The sequence below is a fragment of the Nesoenas mayeri genome (assembly GCF_963082525.1).
Source record: "Nesoenas mayeri genome assembly, chromosome: 2".
NCBI classification, from domain to species: Eukaryota; Metazoa; Chordata; class Aves; order Columbiformes; family Columbidae; genus Nesoenas; species Nesoenas mayeri.
Window position 1 is genome coordinate 45,261,534 of NC_137543.1, and position 15,832 is coordinate 45,277,365.

A 15,832-nucleotide genomic window follows, 5' to 3' on the forward strand; every position below is an offset into this window, starting at 1 on the left:
AACCGGCCCCCCGGGGCTCCCGCAGCCCCACTGCCCCGGGGGATCGCTGTGGAAACGCTGTTTTGCCGCCGCTGCGCTGCGTAAGGCGATTCCTGTTTGCAGGGCTTTCTCAAAGAGAAACGAAGCTGCTGAGGGGCATGGAGCACAAGTCTGATAAGGAGCTGATGAGGGAACTGGGGTTGTTTAGCCTGGAGAAAAGGAGGCTGAGGGGAGACCTTATCGCTGTCTGCAACTGCCTGAAAGGTTGTAGCATGGAGGGGGTTGGTCTGTTCTCCCAAGTAGCAAGTGATAGGATGAGAGGAAATGGCCTCAAGTTGCACCAGGGGAGGTTTAGATCGGATATTAGGAAAAATTTCTTCACAGAAGGGGTTGTCAGGCATTGGAACAGGCTGCCCAGGGAAGTGGTGGAGTCACCATCCCTGGAGGTGTTTAAAAGGTATTTAGACGAGGTTCTTAGGAACATGGTTTAGTGCTAGAGTTAGGTTAGGTTATAGTTGGACTCGATGATCCTGAGGGTCTCTTCCAACTGAAATGCCACCGCAAGACCACGCTGCAAACCGTACTGCTCAGCAACCCTGACTTAACAGATTTTATTTTCAAAGCAAATTATTTAACTGCTGCAGTGTATAGCACAATCCCAAGCACAACAGGTCTGGTACAAGCAGCGCAGCAGACGAAGGGAAATATAATAAGGGAAAACATTCTTCATGATATAGTAAAATAAGGAGTGCATCACCAGTATGACTGCTCATGTCACTTCCAAAATAGCTCAGGAAGCTGAGGAAAGCCAAAGCAGAAGGTAAGGGGAGGAGAGTACATCTCTCTTGGTGCCCAGACTTGAGGATCTCTCATTTCAGATTATGATCTTGCCCAGTTTCGGTCAAGAGCAATAACAAGCCATGCGTGCTACTCCGGCTTCTACATTTTCATCAGGTAGGATTCACACATGTCAATATATTAATTTTATTTAAGTTTTAATATCTGATGAAGTTATACAGTAAGGCTGGATTTTGCCTTGCTTGCTTGCAGGGAGTATTTTCCTCTGAATTGTCCACAATACATATGTAGCTAATAAGGCATTAATAAAAGTTAATAAAGCATTATAATAGCAGTTAAATAAACAAACTACAACTAATAATAAATTTAATGTATGAACTAATAAATTTAGTCCACATTCTGGATGGAAAATGGGTCTACCTAGACATAGCCAAAGTACATCAGCACAGCTGATAGGATAGGAAATCAATTTTCAAGAAAAGATTCAAAAAAATCAACACCGCAACCAAGTAATACCTGCACTGAGAAAAATGGGTGTTGGAAATTAATCTAAATAGACAGAGAAGGGCTTTACATGTAAGATTACACATATTTCCAAAGCTCGGACCTCTTCACAAAGGCAATCTTCAATGTGTAGAGTTTGCCTGAGAACAAGGTTTGTGATCGCAGGTAAGGATCCTGACCAGTTAACAGCTGGAAGACACAGGAAGGTAATACTTTTATATTTGTTCTAATCTAAAAAATAAATGTATATAAAAGTGTGGTTTGGTGGTGGCGTTTGTTTTTCTCTTTCCCTCAAAAGGTGTAATTTATATTTAGGTTGTGGAAATAATTTCCCCCTCTTTGTTTTCTCTTCTAAGCTGAGCTGGTGCTAAGGGCAGTTTCAGGGTAACGAGTAAACCTAATGGGATTCCATTCCTTCCTGAACAGCAGTCCTCAAAAATCAGGAAATTGCAGCCGTATCCGAAGAAACCAGGAACCAAAGGCAATTCTCAAGGCTTAGGTGGCCTGTTCTAGAAGTTGATAATGTGGTATGTTGATGTTTGTTTTTAAAATGGGTTTAGTTTTGAGTCTAGCTAGCAAATGGCTCCCTTCTATACAGCAGGATTGGAAAGTAAACTCCCAGAGTTGAATATCACCCAGCAAAATGAAACAATCACTTCATGCCCAGCTTCTCAAACTGCAAGCCAAGAGTGTCAGGCAAAGGAGGCTGCAAAAAGACAAAGAAAATAATGGGCAGCTTATTTATTTTTGTGTGAGAGATGGGAGGTATGAAATATTTGAGAAGATAATAAAGAACTATCCTACTATTCTATACAAACAGTATTCAAAAAATTTGAAGAACTATGATATACATATACTGTGCATCTGGGCTCCTTTAAGCCTACAAACCCTGTACATTCCAGCAACAGCCCATATTAGTAAAATTTACTTCTTCCTCAATCTGTACATTCACAATGCATAAAATAGTACCAGCCCTATTAAATTAATACTTATGACAAGCTCAGGGGACCAGAAGACCAGCAGTACTGGCTAAGGCACAAATGCAATGTGCAAGTCTCACATAGTTGCGTTCCCCATGTTTCTCAAAAATGAACCTCGACTCAGAGGAGTGATTTTTTTCCGGGAAACACAAAAGGCAGACATGCTGTGCCATGCTGGGAAGACAAATGAAAACACAAATACAAATCAAGGCAATTTATGGTTTTATACCGAATCTGAAGTGTTCTCAAGTTCAGTGCTTTCAGTGTGTTATAGCACGCAGCATTCTAGTAGATATTCTGCCAGTTTTTTTCAGAGTAGTCATGATCTACAATGTCTGTTCCAACAATACTTCAGAGATGTCTAAAGGGGGTATTTCTTCACAGGCTCAGTTCAAATTACAAGGTATTAGCTGAAGATGCTGACAGACTTGGGTTTGCACTTAACAGACGTGCTGGGAACAGCAGCAGCAGCTTCAAGGTGGACGTGCAGTCCTCTGTTCTACACCAGCCAAGGACCACGGAGACTGATAACAGACAATGATTCCCAGGAACGCTATGAAAAGCCCATCATCATGATCTGCTCTACAACAAACACACACCACTTATTAAAAAAAATAAAATCCAAGATTTAAGAAAGGGGGAGATGAAGTACCATGAAAACCAGAAACATCCACAGAAATGTTCACTTGGCTTTCTAACTCCTTTATCAAGGAGGAAGACATAAGAGATATCATTTCAGGAGTCCAAAGAGATTAAGAGAGGAAAAAACCTCACCAAAACAAAACCAAAAAACCACACAAACAAAAAACCCCCTTCTCGCATATTGCCAAGTATGTTTTTTTTGGAGCCACATCAGTGATTTGGCTTTCAAAACAGACAGTGAATCCCCCAAAGGTAAGATTAATGGTTGCACACCACTTCTAACGTCATGGATACCATTCTGGGACTTCTGCTGGGAGAAGCCTGGTCTGCCAGAAGGCTGTACTGGGACAGTAACAAGAGAAATACTTTTTCAAGACATCTCAGGAAGCTGTCAGAGGAGTCTGCCACTCAGGGAGAGTAATACATGGCAATCTGCATAGTTAATGTTGACTCAGAAGATGGGTAGGAAGAGAAGCTTCCTCAAACACACAAAAGGCTGCACTGAATGTTTCACAGCTGAACTACTTTATATACCGAAGTACATTTTTGCAGCCAAAACTCCATAAAACCACGGGCATTTTTTCCATGAGCTTTTACTGAAAGCAATCTGCCTGGTAGAATTAACAGCAAAATTTGTTCTCCCCTTTTCCCCCAGGATACCAGAGATGTTTTAAATACTGCATCTTGGGTAGCAACATTCCAGATTTTTCAAATATTTGAAAGCAGCATTCCCCTTTTGAAATACTTGGGGTTTTAATTATTATTTCTGCTAGGAGTATAGTAATTAACTTTTGCTTACCTACTCTTAAATATGACATTCAGGAGGAAAAGTCTGAGAAAGCACACCTTATCACCAGACATGACAATCTGGTAAATTCAGACTTCATCCATCTACTTGCCCACACAAAACTGCATAAAGACACAGGCATGCTTAGCATGAAAACCCACTATGGTAGAAAATATCAAGCATATTCAAAGCCTGCATACAGAACTGCATGCAAAAATCTTACTGTAGCTACACACCTACCACTACAGTAGCAAATCACACCTACTAAAGAGAATGGCACTCGACTTCAAAATTGTTTCTTCACGATGAGCTATGGAAGTACATTGTATGTCACAAAGTGAAAGTGCTGAGCACCAATCCAACAAAAAGAAATCATCATTTTTCAAAATGTAAATTTTTTTAAAAAATTAGCTGATTACTGATAATCTTAAACATTTAAACAAACGCATTCACACAGTCAAAACTTGCTCTTTAGTGGTTAAACTACTGGAGGAATTTTGGCACACAGTCCTTTTACAAATTAAGTATTGTTTTACACGTCCCAAATGTGTTAGTCATAAACATTAGCAGAGGAATACAAATCACAGTTTTTTAATAACCCTGCAGTAATTCTGAAGTTGTTCATCTGAACTTATTTAGCTTGTTTTTCCTTCATGACTGGATAAAACAGACTGCAGGATTTTGTGCAGTGCCAGGTCTTGGCTCCATCAGTTGCTCATTAAACAAGATCTGGAATTCAGCATTGGATTGAATGCACATGGGAACTCATGTGAAGCTGCTCGTATATCATTGATAGCTCCGTTGCTAACACAGAGTTTATCCAAGACGGTACATTTTTCGTTGACTTGAACAAAGCTGTTCGCCATCCTCTGTTTTTGACGTCAGTGGACAGCTACCCACTAACAGTATCTGTCACTACAAAATGTTTGGAATTTCCTCACTTATAAAAGCTGGGAAGTTTCAAGTACAGACCTTTCATTAAAAGAGAAAAAAAAGTACACACTATTAGATTTTCAGGATGAGAATATTTTGTGATTATTAAGATGGAGCATTTTCATTCTCACTGAATATTTTTTCCAGTAACTTAAGAATTCGAACATAAACAGCACCGCTGACTGCAAGTAATGCATGCTTAAAAACATAATTTTCCTCTTCTGTTCCTAAAACACATGGACTCAAATGTATGCCAATTCCTCTACATGTAAGCACCACTGCGAGGTGGTTAAGATTTTTCCCATTAACCAGATGCTACAATCATTCCAGTAGGATCAATGTTGGATGGTATCTAGTATTCAACAAAAATGCAGAGCCCTCCACTCCCCAGCATACACTAGGCTATTTATATTCCCTGCCTCTTTTCTACACTTCTTCTATTCTTACAGGTGAAGTGGCACATGTTGAAGAAAGTCATCCCAGTGGAGGCTCCATGGGGCATGCAGTGTTACCCACCAAGAACAGCTCTGGGCAGACTGCGGGGGCAACACCTGACTGCGCGTACCGCACTCTAACAGCCGTCTAGATAGACAGACGTCTTCTGCCACTGCTCGAGGCTTTTGTGCCGACGACAACGCATCTTAACCTTGCTCTAAAAACCAAGCTGCCGCTTTGCAAACATACTGCTTGCTTCTGACCCCTCTGGTTTGGCTGAAAGCGAACAAACAGATCAACAACACCCAGCACTTCATTGGTACAATACAGTGGAAAGTCCCCTTTTCGTTGTGTTAAGATACCATCAGCTATTAGCCAAGAGACAGACAGGCATGTTTAAAATCCAGTTTTAATCTTCTACAGGACTCTGGATTAACTATCTGGAGGATCCCATCTTCCCAAAACGCGCTTCCACTCTTTCCTCTGTGGAAAATCCCTTTCATAGAGAGCAGCTCTTTCATCTCTGTGTTTCACTGTACTAATATTTTACGTGTGACATTCATATAGTACATCTATTTATGCCATAGATATAAAAATAAACAAATCTATCTCACTGTAAAAGTGTGATCATGTTACTGTGTTTATTAGACATAGCCCATATCTGAAATACCAGGTATCTGTTGCTTCAGGAGGTTGTGATAGATTACAGAGATGGCATCAATTACTTGTTCTCCTCTTGGAATCAAGGTTTTATAATTCTGTATTTTTACAATTATGTCATCCACTTATGGAGGAACGTAATTATTCATTTATTTGATTATTAAGATATGGTGTTATTTTCGTTTTCTACATGAAAGGTGAACCAACACAAATAATACTAATGCCGCACTGTCTTTAGTTCTAGAGACATAAAATAGGATATACCTGAGCAGCTCTACAGATACAACTTTCTCCCTTTACATGAGGGGATGGACAAAAAATAAAATTTCTTTTTAAAAACAGAAAAAACAGTAAAATCCTAAGGACTGCTCTGTCAAAACTGATAAAACAATTGAAGTATTGAAGAAGCATTGAAAAAATTACACTGAAAGCTTATTAGAGACAACTTTCAGTTCACAAAAAGTTTATGTATTCCTAGTCTCAAAAGACAACTCATCTCTTTTGAAGTGATTGCACTAGAAAAGGTATATTCTAACAAAAAAAAAAATCAACATTTGCAAAAATCCTGCAGCTGCTCCAGCTTCTTCTGAAAGAAGCTTCAATTTTCACAACTGCATGATCTCTGAGAAGCAATACCAAGCAGATGATATGATCTGATCTTTGGCTCCAAGGCCATTCCCATATGTACTTTAGAAATAGTGCCCACACTGGCTTTACAGCTCTGAAGTTTTGTAGAATTTTATCTTCTGAGTGAGCCTTGTCCCCCTTATCAGGGTTCTCCCACTCTGCTATTGTAACATCTTCAAAGAAAGAATGTAAAGACAGAGTGAACATCTTTCCAATGGGAGAGATCTGACTGGTGATCTTCCTCTCTTTTCCATCTGCTTGAGTATTTATATGTGTATGTATACATATAAATTTATCAATGCTTAGATTTCATCAAAGGAAGATAGTGCACACAGATCAGTTTTGTCCAACTGAAGCTGCCTCTCTCTGTGCAATCAGTAGAGAAACTGAATGTATGCGAAAGATGTTCCCTACATGTCTTTAATTTGTATTTGTATTTTACCTTTAAGGAATTTAAAAAAATGTAAAGGATATAGATACTTTCCATCTTACCGAGCAGCAGTAGGTTGTTTTGCATTTCATTATTAATGAAGCCCAAGATCCTACTTTCACAATGTTCTTAAATGCTTCCCTTGACTGGTGAGAGCAACAGTGGTAAGAAGTCTCTATCAAATGGAAAGAAAACCCTCTTTAACATCAGTAACACTAGTTCACAACACCTATTTCATGTTAGTTCCTCATGTTGGTACTCTCATTGCTCACCAAGATGATGTAAGACCATGCAATGTAAGACAGCATATTAAGCAGGACAATGCAAAAATCACAGTAATATATCCATTTATCATAAGTCCTGTTGTTGAGCCAACAAAACAGCCTATGACATATCCAGGCTAATTCTGAAGTAGAAGAATACAAAAGTCCACAAAGCTAGATTGCTTCCCGTACATTAACTTGTTCAGAGCTCGCTTGCGTATTTCTACAGCAACTTCCATCAGCTGATCTGCAGCAATGTTTTGTATCGGCTCTTCTTGGTAGTAAATAATTCAGACTCTTCTTTCTAAACCTCTTTCACTGAGAAGAGACAGAATCTAGTGTAATGCAAGCTGAAGTGAGAAGTCCACATTAAACGCTTTCACCAGGCACTGGAACACTTTCAAAGCTGAGTAATTATGATTCCCTGTGGTTTCATAGGTTAAGAGAAACTAAAGAACAACTTTGAAGTTGCTTGTTGATGTCACAGAGTTAAGTGTTTTATATACTTACCATACTGAGTTCCTAAAATAAACTCTCTTTTTTTTTTTAAGCACAGAGAAGTTGCACAGGGAATAGCAACTATCCAGCCAAGGATCCTGTCTTCTGCAGTGTGTAATAGCCAGTGTTTACAGGCAATGTAAGAACAGAACACAAAGTGGTTCTGACCCCTTCCTACTATCCCAGCGCTCCAGTTATCAGCAGCGTGTGAACCTCTTGAACTCAAGGTTTCATACCAGACCTTCACTATCAGTAGATACGGATCGATCTCTGAGCGTGTCCAAATCAAACGTGATCTGTGGTTTACATTGCTATTGCCAATAACTGTATTAATATCAAAGCACTTCTAGTCATTTAACTTCAGAAATACACAAAAAACATTTCAAAGTTGTTAAATTTAGTGGCAAGGAAAATAATTCTTATCTGCACTATTTTCTCCAGGTTAATTTATCTTGAATATCTGAAGGAAACTGCCTTTCCTCAAGCCCTGATGTCAGCAGAAAAATGAATCCTCAACTCTCTAAAAATATCAACTCCTACCACTTACTTTTAGGTATGGTAAACAATTTCTATAGTTTTTACAGTTAAACAAACAAATAAAAAAACAAAACAGGTAAGCTGAAGCCATAAAATCACCACCAGTAGAACTGGAAAGTCTTTGTTCCCATTCTCTCATATCTTTGCAGTATGAAGCAGTTTTCACTTTTTGCTGGATATGTAGTTCTGTGAAGTGAATAAAGTCTTAGTAATCAATTTAATTATACTCAGTAATAAGCCTTTCCTTTTCCAGCTGTTAAAAACATTTAATGATTCAGATCCAGTTTATAAAAATTATGAGGTGTTCATTTAAAACCTTAATCCAAGAAATTGCTCAGGTACTGCAAAGCCAACCACAGGCAAGCCTGCGCAGGCAGGGGCAGGCAGGGCTGAGTTCTGCCTGTTGTGTTCCCAGCTGGCCAGACACAAACCAGCTCCGGCCCAAAACACGCAACCGTTTTCATGTGATGTGCCCAAGTTAAGAGGCTTTATTTGGATCCAGTAATACTGCAATAATACTTCTATGTAGCCTCAAGATCAGAGCTGGCTCCCATCAGCCAGCCCACAGGCCAAGCAGCTGAGCACCTTCTGCCACCAGACATGCTGGTTTGAATATGTTAATCGCTTTATGGGGGTTGCTTTCCCTACAGCAAGTCGCAATTCTCACATGAAATCCTTTCAGTCAAACTGTAACTATGTACCTTGAGACAACAGACCCAAAGAAATCCACATAGAGTTTAAAAAGATCAAGTCCTGCTAATTCTTACTCTGACACAAAGCTCCTCTGAAAATCAGTGGGACCGCTCTCATGAGCAATGTCCAGGTTGATTAGATTCTTACAACGAGCCTCCTGTCAATCTTTTATCAATTAAATTGCATCCATTCTAGTTTTGAAGTATAATGGGACTCTGTATGCAAACAAATACCAACAAATATGTCAACAAATCTCTAAACCCTGCTTCCCGAAGTATTTATACAAGTCTACTGCCAGAGACCTTTCATATACCAAGCTGTGCACCAAGTTCACAACACATACAATACAGTGACAAAAGCAAAGTCTAATTTTACAAAAGCTCCAAAATGACGCATTCACATTTTGCTCATGAAGCAAAGCAGCCTTGTGTCTGCATCTTACCTGCTCACTCAGCTGCCTGGCAGAAAGCAAAACACAAAGTCAGAACATAATTCTGGGGTGTTATTTTAAAGATACCAGGACAATCTACTCTCAGGATGTCAGTTTACAGCAGCAGCAGCAGCCCGCTTATAAATCACCCCATCTCATTCCACTCTGCCTTGCTATACCAGTATCTCAAAATACAGGATGGCAATGCACAGTGTGCTGTGTCCCAGCTACATGCAGGTCATTCAAGGATTGTCTCCCCCTGCATCTACTTCTTTTTTTGTTTCCTTTTGCCTCAGACTGGTGATATCAATAAGATATGTAAATATGTGTATATCACCATGTCAGGCGTAGATTTAGTTAATGAATTTTTTAAACTAGTCGCACATTTGAATTGATAGGAAAGCATTTTAACACAAACAGTATTTGTTTTTAACAACCGAAGTACAAATTCAATGTAGACTAACAGAAACTACATTTCAGCCGTCAGAGCTCTCAAGTCAGAGTTTAACAGAATAGAAGCTTGGAAACATGATAGAAGAAACTTCCATTAAGTGTACAAGTCCAGTTTCTAATTAATGTAAACTAAAAGTGCCAAATAATAATCTAAACCAAAAACATCCATCATCCTCCCCCTTCCCCGCCCCCAGTAGGCTTAGTTTAACAGTATCCAGCCCATCTTCTTTGGCTTCTGGTTGAGTAAACAAAGAGACAACTGACATTAAGATAATTCCAAAACGATAGAACATATGACTAGAGATGAGATATAATGCAGTTTTGTCGCTATTGACTAATGTCTCTATAAAGTGCCTTGAGAGGCACATGGTTCAGGAAAGCAACTCCAACAACACAGACATAGCCCCTGCCTAAACATTCTGGGTTTATGAAATAACCTTTTGCTTCCATGAAAAGCACATCCTACTAAAATAAAAACCAAAAGCAAATAAAAAGTGATATTTCTGGGAAGACTGACCGATATGAATTTGTCTCAAGAAATCTCAGTTTACACGTAGACAGCAATGAGTTTTATGTCCAGAACATCTAAGAATTTAAACAAATGAGAAGACCGCACTGGTACAGTTCGCAGACGCTTCTAGTCTGGAAAGGATCGTATCAGTGCAGAGTTACATCTTCCCAGAGCAGACACGGAATAAGCTGGAGCAGACTGAGACTTACACATGCTGAGGATACCGACAGTAAGCCATTCAGCAAAAGAAAAAAAAAGGAAAGCTGAATCACACCCTAACTGAAGCAATTTTGCTGGTACAAAGATCTTTTTGTAGTTTAAGGTCTACACAGAAAGGTACAGCAGCATAAATGCAATGCCTCACGGTTTAAAAACAACAGAGGAAACCTGAAGAGAAAGATGGAACTGAGTTGGAAGTTTGTAGGAAACAAGAAAATGGGGAAACAAAAGCAAACATAAAGCATGAGAAGAAGCTTGTTGAAGGAAAAGGTAAACAAGAACAAACTTTAGTACCTTAGGGGTGGGAAGAACTAAAAAAAAAAGCAGTGACTTAAATCAGACTAGGACTTGATATTCAACTGTATTTCCCTTAGCTACCGATCTATTTACATCTAAACTATCAATAGTTGTATCTGTAGCCATACTAAACCACAGATTAAGTATCTTCGCTTAATTTTTGAATCACCTCCAAAAAGAGTTAAACAACATTTTAGAAGTAAAAGATTACAAACTGTGGAACCCAAAAAAAGATGTGCAGGACTTTTGCAAAACAGGAAAATGTATTTTGCAAAAGGATATGGTCAAACAGTAGAGGCAGGATTCTACTGCAGCTGGAGGCTAAAACTCAGGTAATGAATGATGAAATACATCAGATGAAAAATATTTCCTCTTTTATAATTTGAGTGGAAAAGAGTGAAAAGAGGAGTAATATTCCTACTTCAAAGTTCTCTTGAATTTTTATGAAGAGTAGACCTTCGAACCTAAAGCCACCAGCAAGCAGCTCCTCTACTATTAGTTGCATCACTTTATGCGACCCTTGAAAATCAGGAAAGTAATCCAATTAAGAAAAAATCACAAATGTAGACCAAAGATTTTGAAAAAATTCCAGAAAGAGTGGCAGTGAAGAGGGACTTGGGGAAGTGAAGACAGTGACAGCAGCAGCAATGTGGAACTACCAAAACGGTGTCTACCGATTCCTTAAGAATAGTGTGAATCTCTCATTTCTTGTTCTTTTTCCCGCCCCATTTTCTTAGCTGCATGTTGTTTTTGCTAAATGCTATACAGTTAATAGAGACTTTTCCACTGAAACATTATACCCATGCTCACAGCAACAGATGAGCATTCCTGAACTACTTTGCTACCAGAAAGTATGCACTTTATTGGCCTTATCATTGATAAGACACTGCTCAGGCCTTTCTATCGCTCTAAACATGAAAATATGAAGTGAAAACAAAACTGAAGCCCTGAGCAATACTAGAGGCATCATGATACACATTTAGTTGTTATCTGAGCTATCTTTAAGGTATCTGTCGAAGTCTCTTCAGCTGCCAGAGACAGATGACCACAAGAGAGCCCTGCTACCTCCTACCCCCAAGGTCTTTCCTACAACAACGCCACCAGCATTCCACCAACCCCGCTCTGCTCTGCAGTGCGACGGCAAACGTGGCCAGTGCTCCCTACTCACCACGGAGGGTAGATATGGATGACGTCCTGTGGCCTGCTCTTCAGGTGAGCTGCTGTCTCTCTCGCAAAGAGGACTTTGAGGATCGGTTCTTCTGCACTGACGACAGCATCCTCGGATGAAAGGGCAGCAGGAGACTGTTCCAGCTGCTGGCAGATGGCAACTTGTATTGTACACTCTTCAAACATTTCTAAGATCTTCACAATTAGAACACCAGATTTATCTGGAAAGTAAATGAAAATGAAAAAAATAAAAATGCAAAGTCTGGATGAGGAAAAAGAAATTCCGGCACTCTGAGGATGTGCATTCCTCTGCTCTCTGCAGATCTGCCCAACTCTGAAAAATCCACATATGAGTAGAATACATTGCCCCATCAAAAGGCTTATGTTAAGATTTTCTGCTCATTTACCTTTTCTTTGTAGATTCTATTAACTGTGGAGACAAAAGCCTACCTACTCTTCTTCCAAATACCAGTGAAATCACAAACTCCTTACAAGAAGCCCTTTCCCATCAAGTTTCAACTTTTTAACCTAGCATCCACTTCACTTTCTTCAGTCTTCTTTTATTAGATACTGCACAAAATAAATACATTTTAAACAGAATAATCACACTGTGTTAAAAGCAAAGCTGTGTTTGCCCTTCTTGATTCTTCTCAAAACAACAGCTGACAGGGAGCAAGTTAGAAGAGTATCTGTTAGGCACAAAGCATCTAAAAGTTGATGATTCATATCTAGAGATGAATGTGGAGAAAGAAGGAATAAGATAGATGCACTGCCTAGAAATAATTATTGCAAAACTGATCATGCATTTTATCAGCAGGCAATCAGGATACAGAAGGCTCTCTTGTTTTAAAGCAACATGAACAGACACCAGCATCCCCACAGTTCCACTTGAAGCACTTCTGTCTACGCTGAACGAGAAACAACTTTGCACCGAAAGGAACTTACTCCCAGTTCCCTTTGCAGTCTGCACAAGGCAGCAGCTACTCAGACAGACCTGGGTCTGTGCTGTAAGATTATGTCAGATTTCTTCTTGTTCTTACCCAGCCCTGCTCAGATTTGCACTCTGGTCACAGAGTAGAGAATTGTTATCTACCTGCCAAATGCCACGAGCAGTTAGTGGGGAAAGACAGGGTGCCAAGGGACAGGGGCAGCAGAGCCCAAATTCCACCCATTTTGGTTCACAAGTTGCATGGGGAAAAACATAGCATCCCAAGAAAAACAGCTGATATAAATTATTGTCTTCCCACAGCAAAAAAGAAGCAGGGGAGGAATTGTGACTGTGATACTGGAACTTAATGGCAGAGCTGTACTAGTTATTTGTTTGTTTATTTTAAGGCCCATTTCACAATTGTGAATGCCTTTCCTTTGGAAAATAAATCCAAATATTTTAGTTTCAGTTTATGAGAAACTTCAAAAAAAATTAACCCAACCCTCAAGAAACCCAAACCAAAGAAACTGGGCCCTAAAATCTTTCAGGTTTATTAAATAAAGTTAAATTCTACAAAAAAGAAAAAGAAAAAGAAAAAAAAAGAAAAAAAAAAAAGGAAATATTTTGTCCCTGTTTTGTATTCCCCAGTCTTTATTACATTTTATACTGAAACCGAAATAAAGTAATTTTGAAATACAAAACTGAAATGTTCTCAAGACCACTTTTATATGAACCAAATTTTCATCACATGCAACGTGCTTCTGCAAATCGTTCTGTTTCCCATGAACCGGTATTTTCCAGCAGGATAAAGGGTTCCACCAGCAGGTCCCCCATGTCATGTACATAGGCCATTTCTGTCCGAGCCATTACAGCTCAACCTCCTTTTCCAGATCTGAGAAGTGGGAATAGGTGAACTGAAACTTTCTGCCAAGTCCTTTAAGACGGACTGATAAGGAGAGGTGGTTGCCACTGCTATGACTCCTCGCCTCTGTCACCTTCCCAGGGGAAGCTGTAAGCCCCCAGTGTCACCCCAAATGCTCACTGTGCTGTGTTAAGGTCTGCTTATGTGCAAAATTCTGCTAAGTGTGAGCGCAGACTGGTTTTCTGTGTATAAAGGCAAGGAGAATATTCACACTTGAATTCTGTTTTGCCTGACTAGCTGCAGTTGTGGTCCTCTGTCAACCCCAAGTCATCTGGCAGGCATGGACAAACTCTCCCAACCACAAGAATTCGCAGCCTTCAAAGTAACTGAGCATTTACCTCTCCCCTCTAGGCATACTGCACAATTTGCATTTTCATCCCCTTTAAAAAACAAGTCACTCAAAAAATCAAATGCAATTGTGAAACACACTAACAGTTTATTTTAAAAAAAGTATTAAGACAGCTCATGAGAGAAATTCTTCATCACTTTTGAACTACGCATTTCTTACGTGCAGATTTTCATGACAGTTCTTGCTGGTCAGCCCCATATGTTACTCAGCTGATAAAGTAGGTTGAAGACAATGAATGACAACCTAGTAACATTTTTATTTTAAATACCTCTGGCTATAAAACAGCTAAAGCCACTAGTTTAATCAAGAACTATATCTTTATGAAAGCTTCTAAAAGACATTGGGGGAAAAACCCCTACCAAGGTAACAGAGTCTCTTGCAAGCCAGTCTTAAAGTTGGTGCAAGCACTGGAAGCTGATACTAAATGTAGCTAAACACTTCTCCACTAACAGCAGCACAGTTTAATAACAAGCCAAGTCTCACACTTGGCACACATGCACATTCTGCAGAACCACAATCTATTTGTTTATTTAGATGCACAGAGATAGTTTAATTTAATTACTCAGAAATTGTTATTACTGCTGATGATAGAACGCTCTCTCGAACAACACGGCAAAGCACTTTGGATTCCTGGCATGCGATGAAACGCCAAAGTTCAGAACGTAGCTTCATTTTTAATTCATTTGGCTCTTGTATTGTTATGTCAATCAAAAATAAATCAAACATATGTGGCTGCACATTGAAGGGAGAATTTGTGGGTGAGGAGACGGGCTGGATCACTGCAATTTCTACAGCCTCCAGAGTTTACTTGTTTGTTCATCCATGTGAAAAACTTAAACTAAGTTTTTGCAATGTTCTCTTTCACCCATGGACAATTCACAGAAGTTTTCACTTGCCTGCTGAAGTCCTTGTTCACTTAATTTCACTTGCAAAGCAGAATTGTGGCCCAAGAAATTCAAACATGCAGATGTGCAGGTTTCAGGGCAATACCTAGTAATCTTAAACAAGGAAGAATACACTATAATAATATGCATTTTAAAGGTGCAAGCAATAACTGTGCTGCAATCCTGCCCATTCCTACACTGCCTATTCCTTCATTTCCCATTCTGCTATCTAGAGCACTCATAAATTTATTCCTTCAGGGTTAGTTTTTAACAAAATTCAATGAGCTAATCCAGCTAATGGCAAAGCCACCAAAGCACATGAGCAGATACCAGAGGAGGAAGGAACAAGTGATAGAAAAGGGGAAGGTGGGGCAGGAACGGATGGAGGGAGGATGGTTCTTTTCAGTGACAGCCCAACCAGGCTGGACTAAGCCCATTTCAGACACTATCCTGTTACTTCTTTTCCTCTGTGTTGCCCAGGCTGGACTGTCCTCAAGAAGCTCCTTCAGCACACAAGAAGGACAGGCAAAATGAAGTCACTGAACAGAGATACTGGCTGTTCAAGGTCCGTGGTCCGCAGGCACATTTCGATACCATAAGCATACATATGTTCTACAACTCTTGGCCAGACTCTCCTTCATCATCTTTGAGCCTCAGTGTCCACAATAGATAAACACCACACTACAGTAATGAAAACATGAGTCAGAGCATATCTAGTGTTATCTTTCCACCACCAACTATAAGTGTAACACTATGTAGTGGAGGGACTCTGTGGAAGAGAGAAGGATTAAGAACTGCAGGTACCTATGTAATGCTCGTTTGAAAAATACTTCAGTTTATTTACTTGAAGGCAGCCTTTCTTCTCCCATTAAAAGACAAGTCCACATGCATACTGCCTGGGTGCGT

At 39.6% G+C, this 15,832-nt stretch overlaps 1 protein-coding gene across 1 annotated transcript in view; it reads right to left on the reverse strand.

Moving 5' to 3' along the window:
• Window positions 1-15,832, reverse strand: part of SPIDR (scaffold protein involved in DNA repair) — a gene marked incomplete at both ends in the record, with an annotated part of 211,942 nt that overhangs the window by 114,048 nt on the left and 82,062 nt on the right. Inside the window, one exon of the mRNA XM_080364135.1 lies at window positions 11,845-12,064. Within this exon, the coding sequence (XP_080220261.1) occupies window positions 11,845-12,064 (220 nt within the window). The remainder of the gene's footprint in view (window positions 1-11,844; window positions 12,065-15,832) is intronic.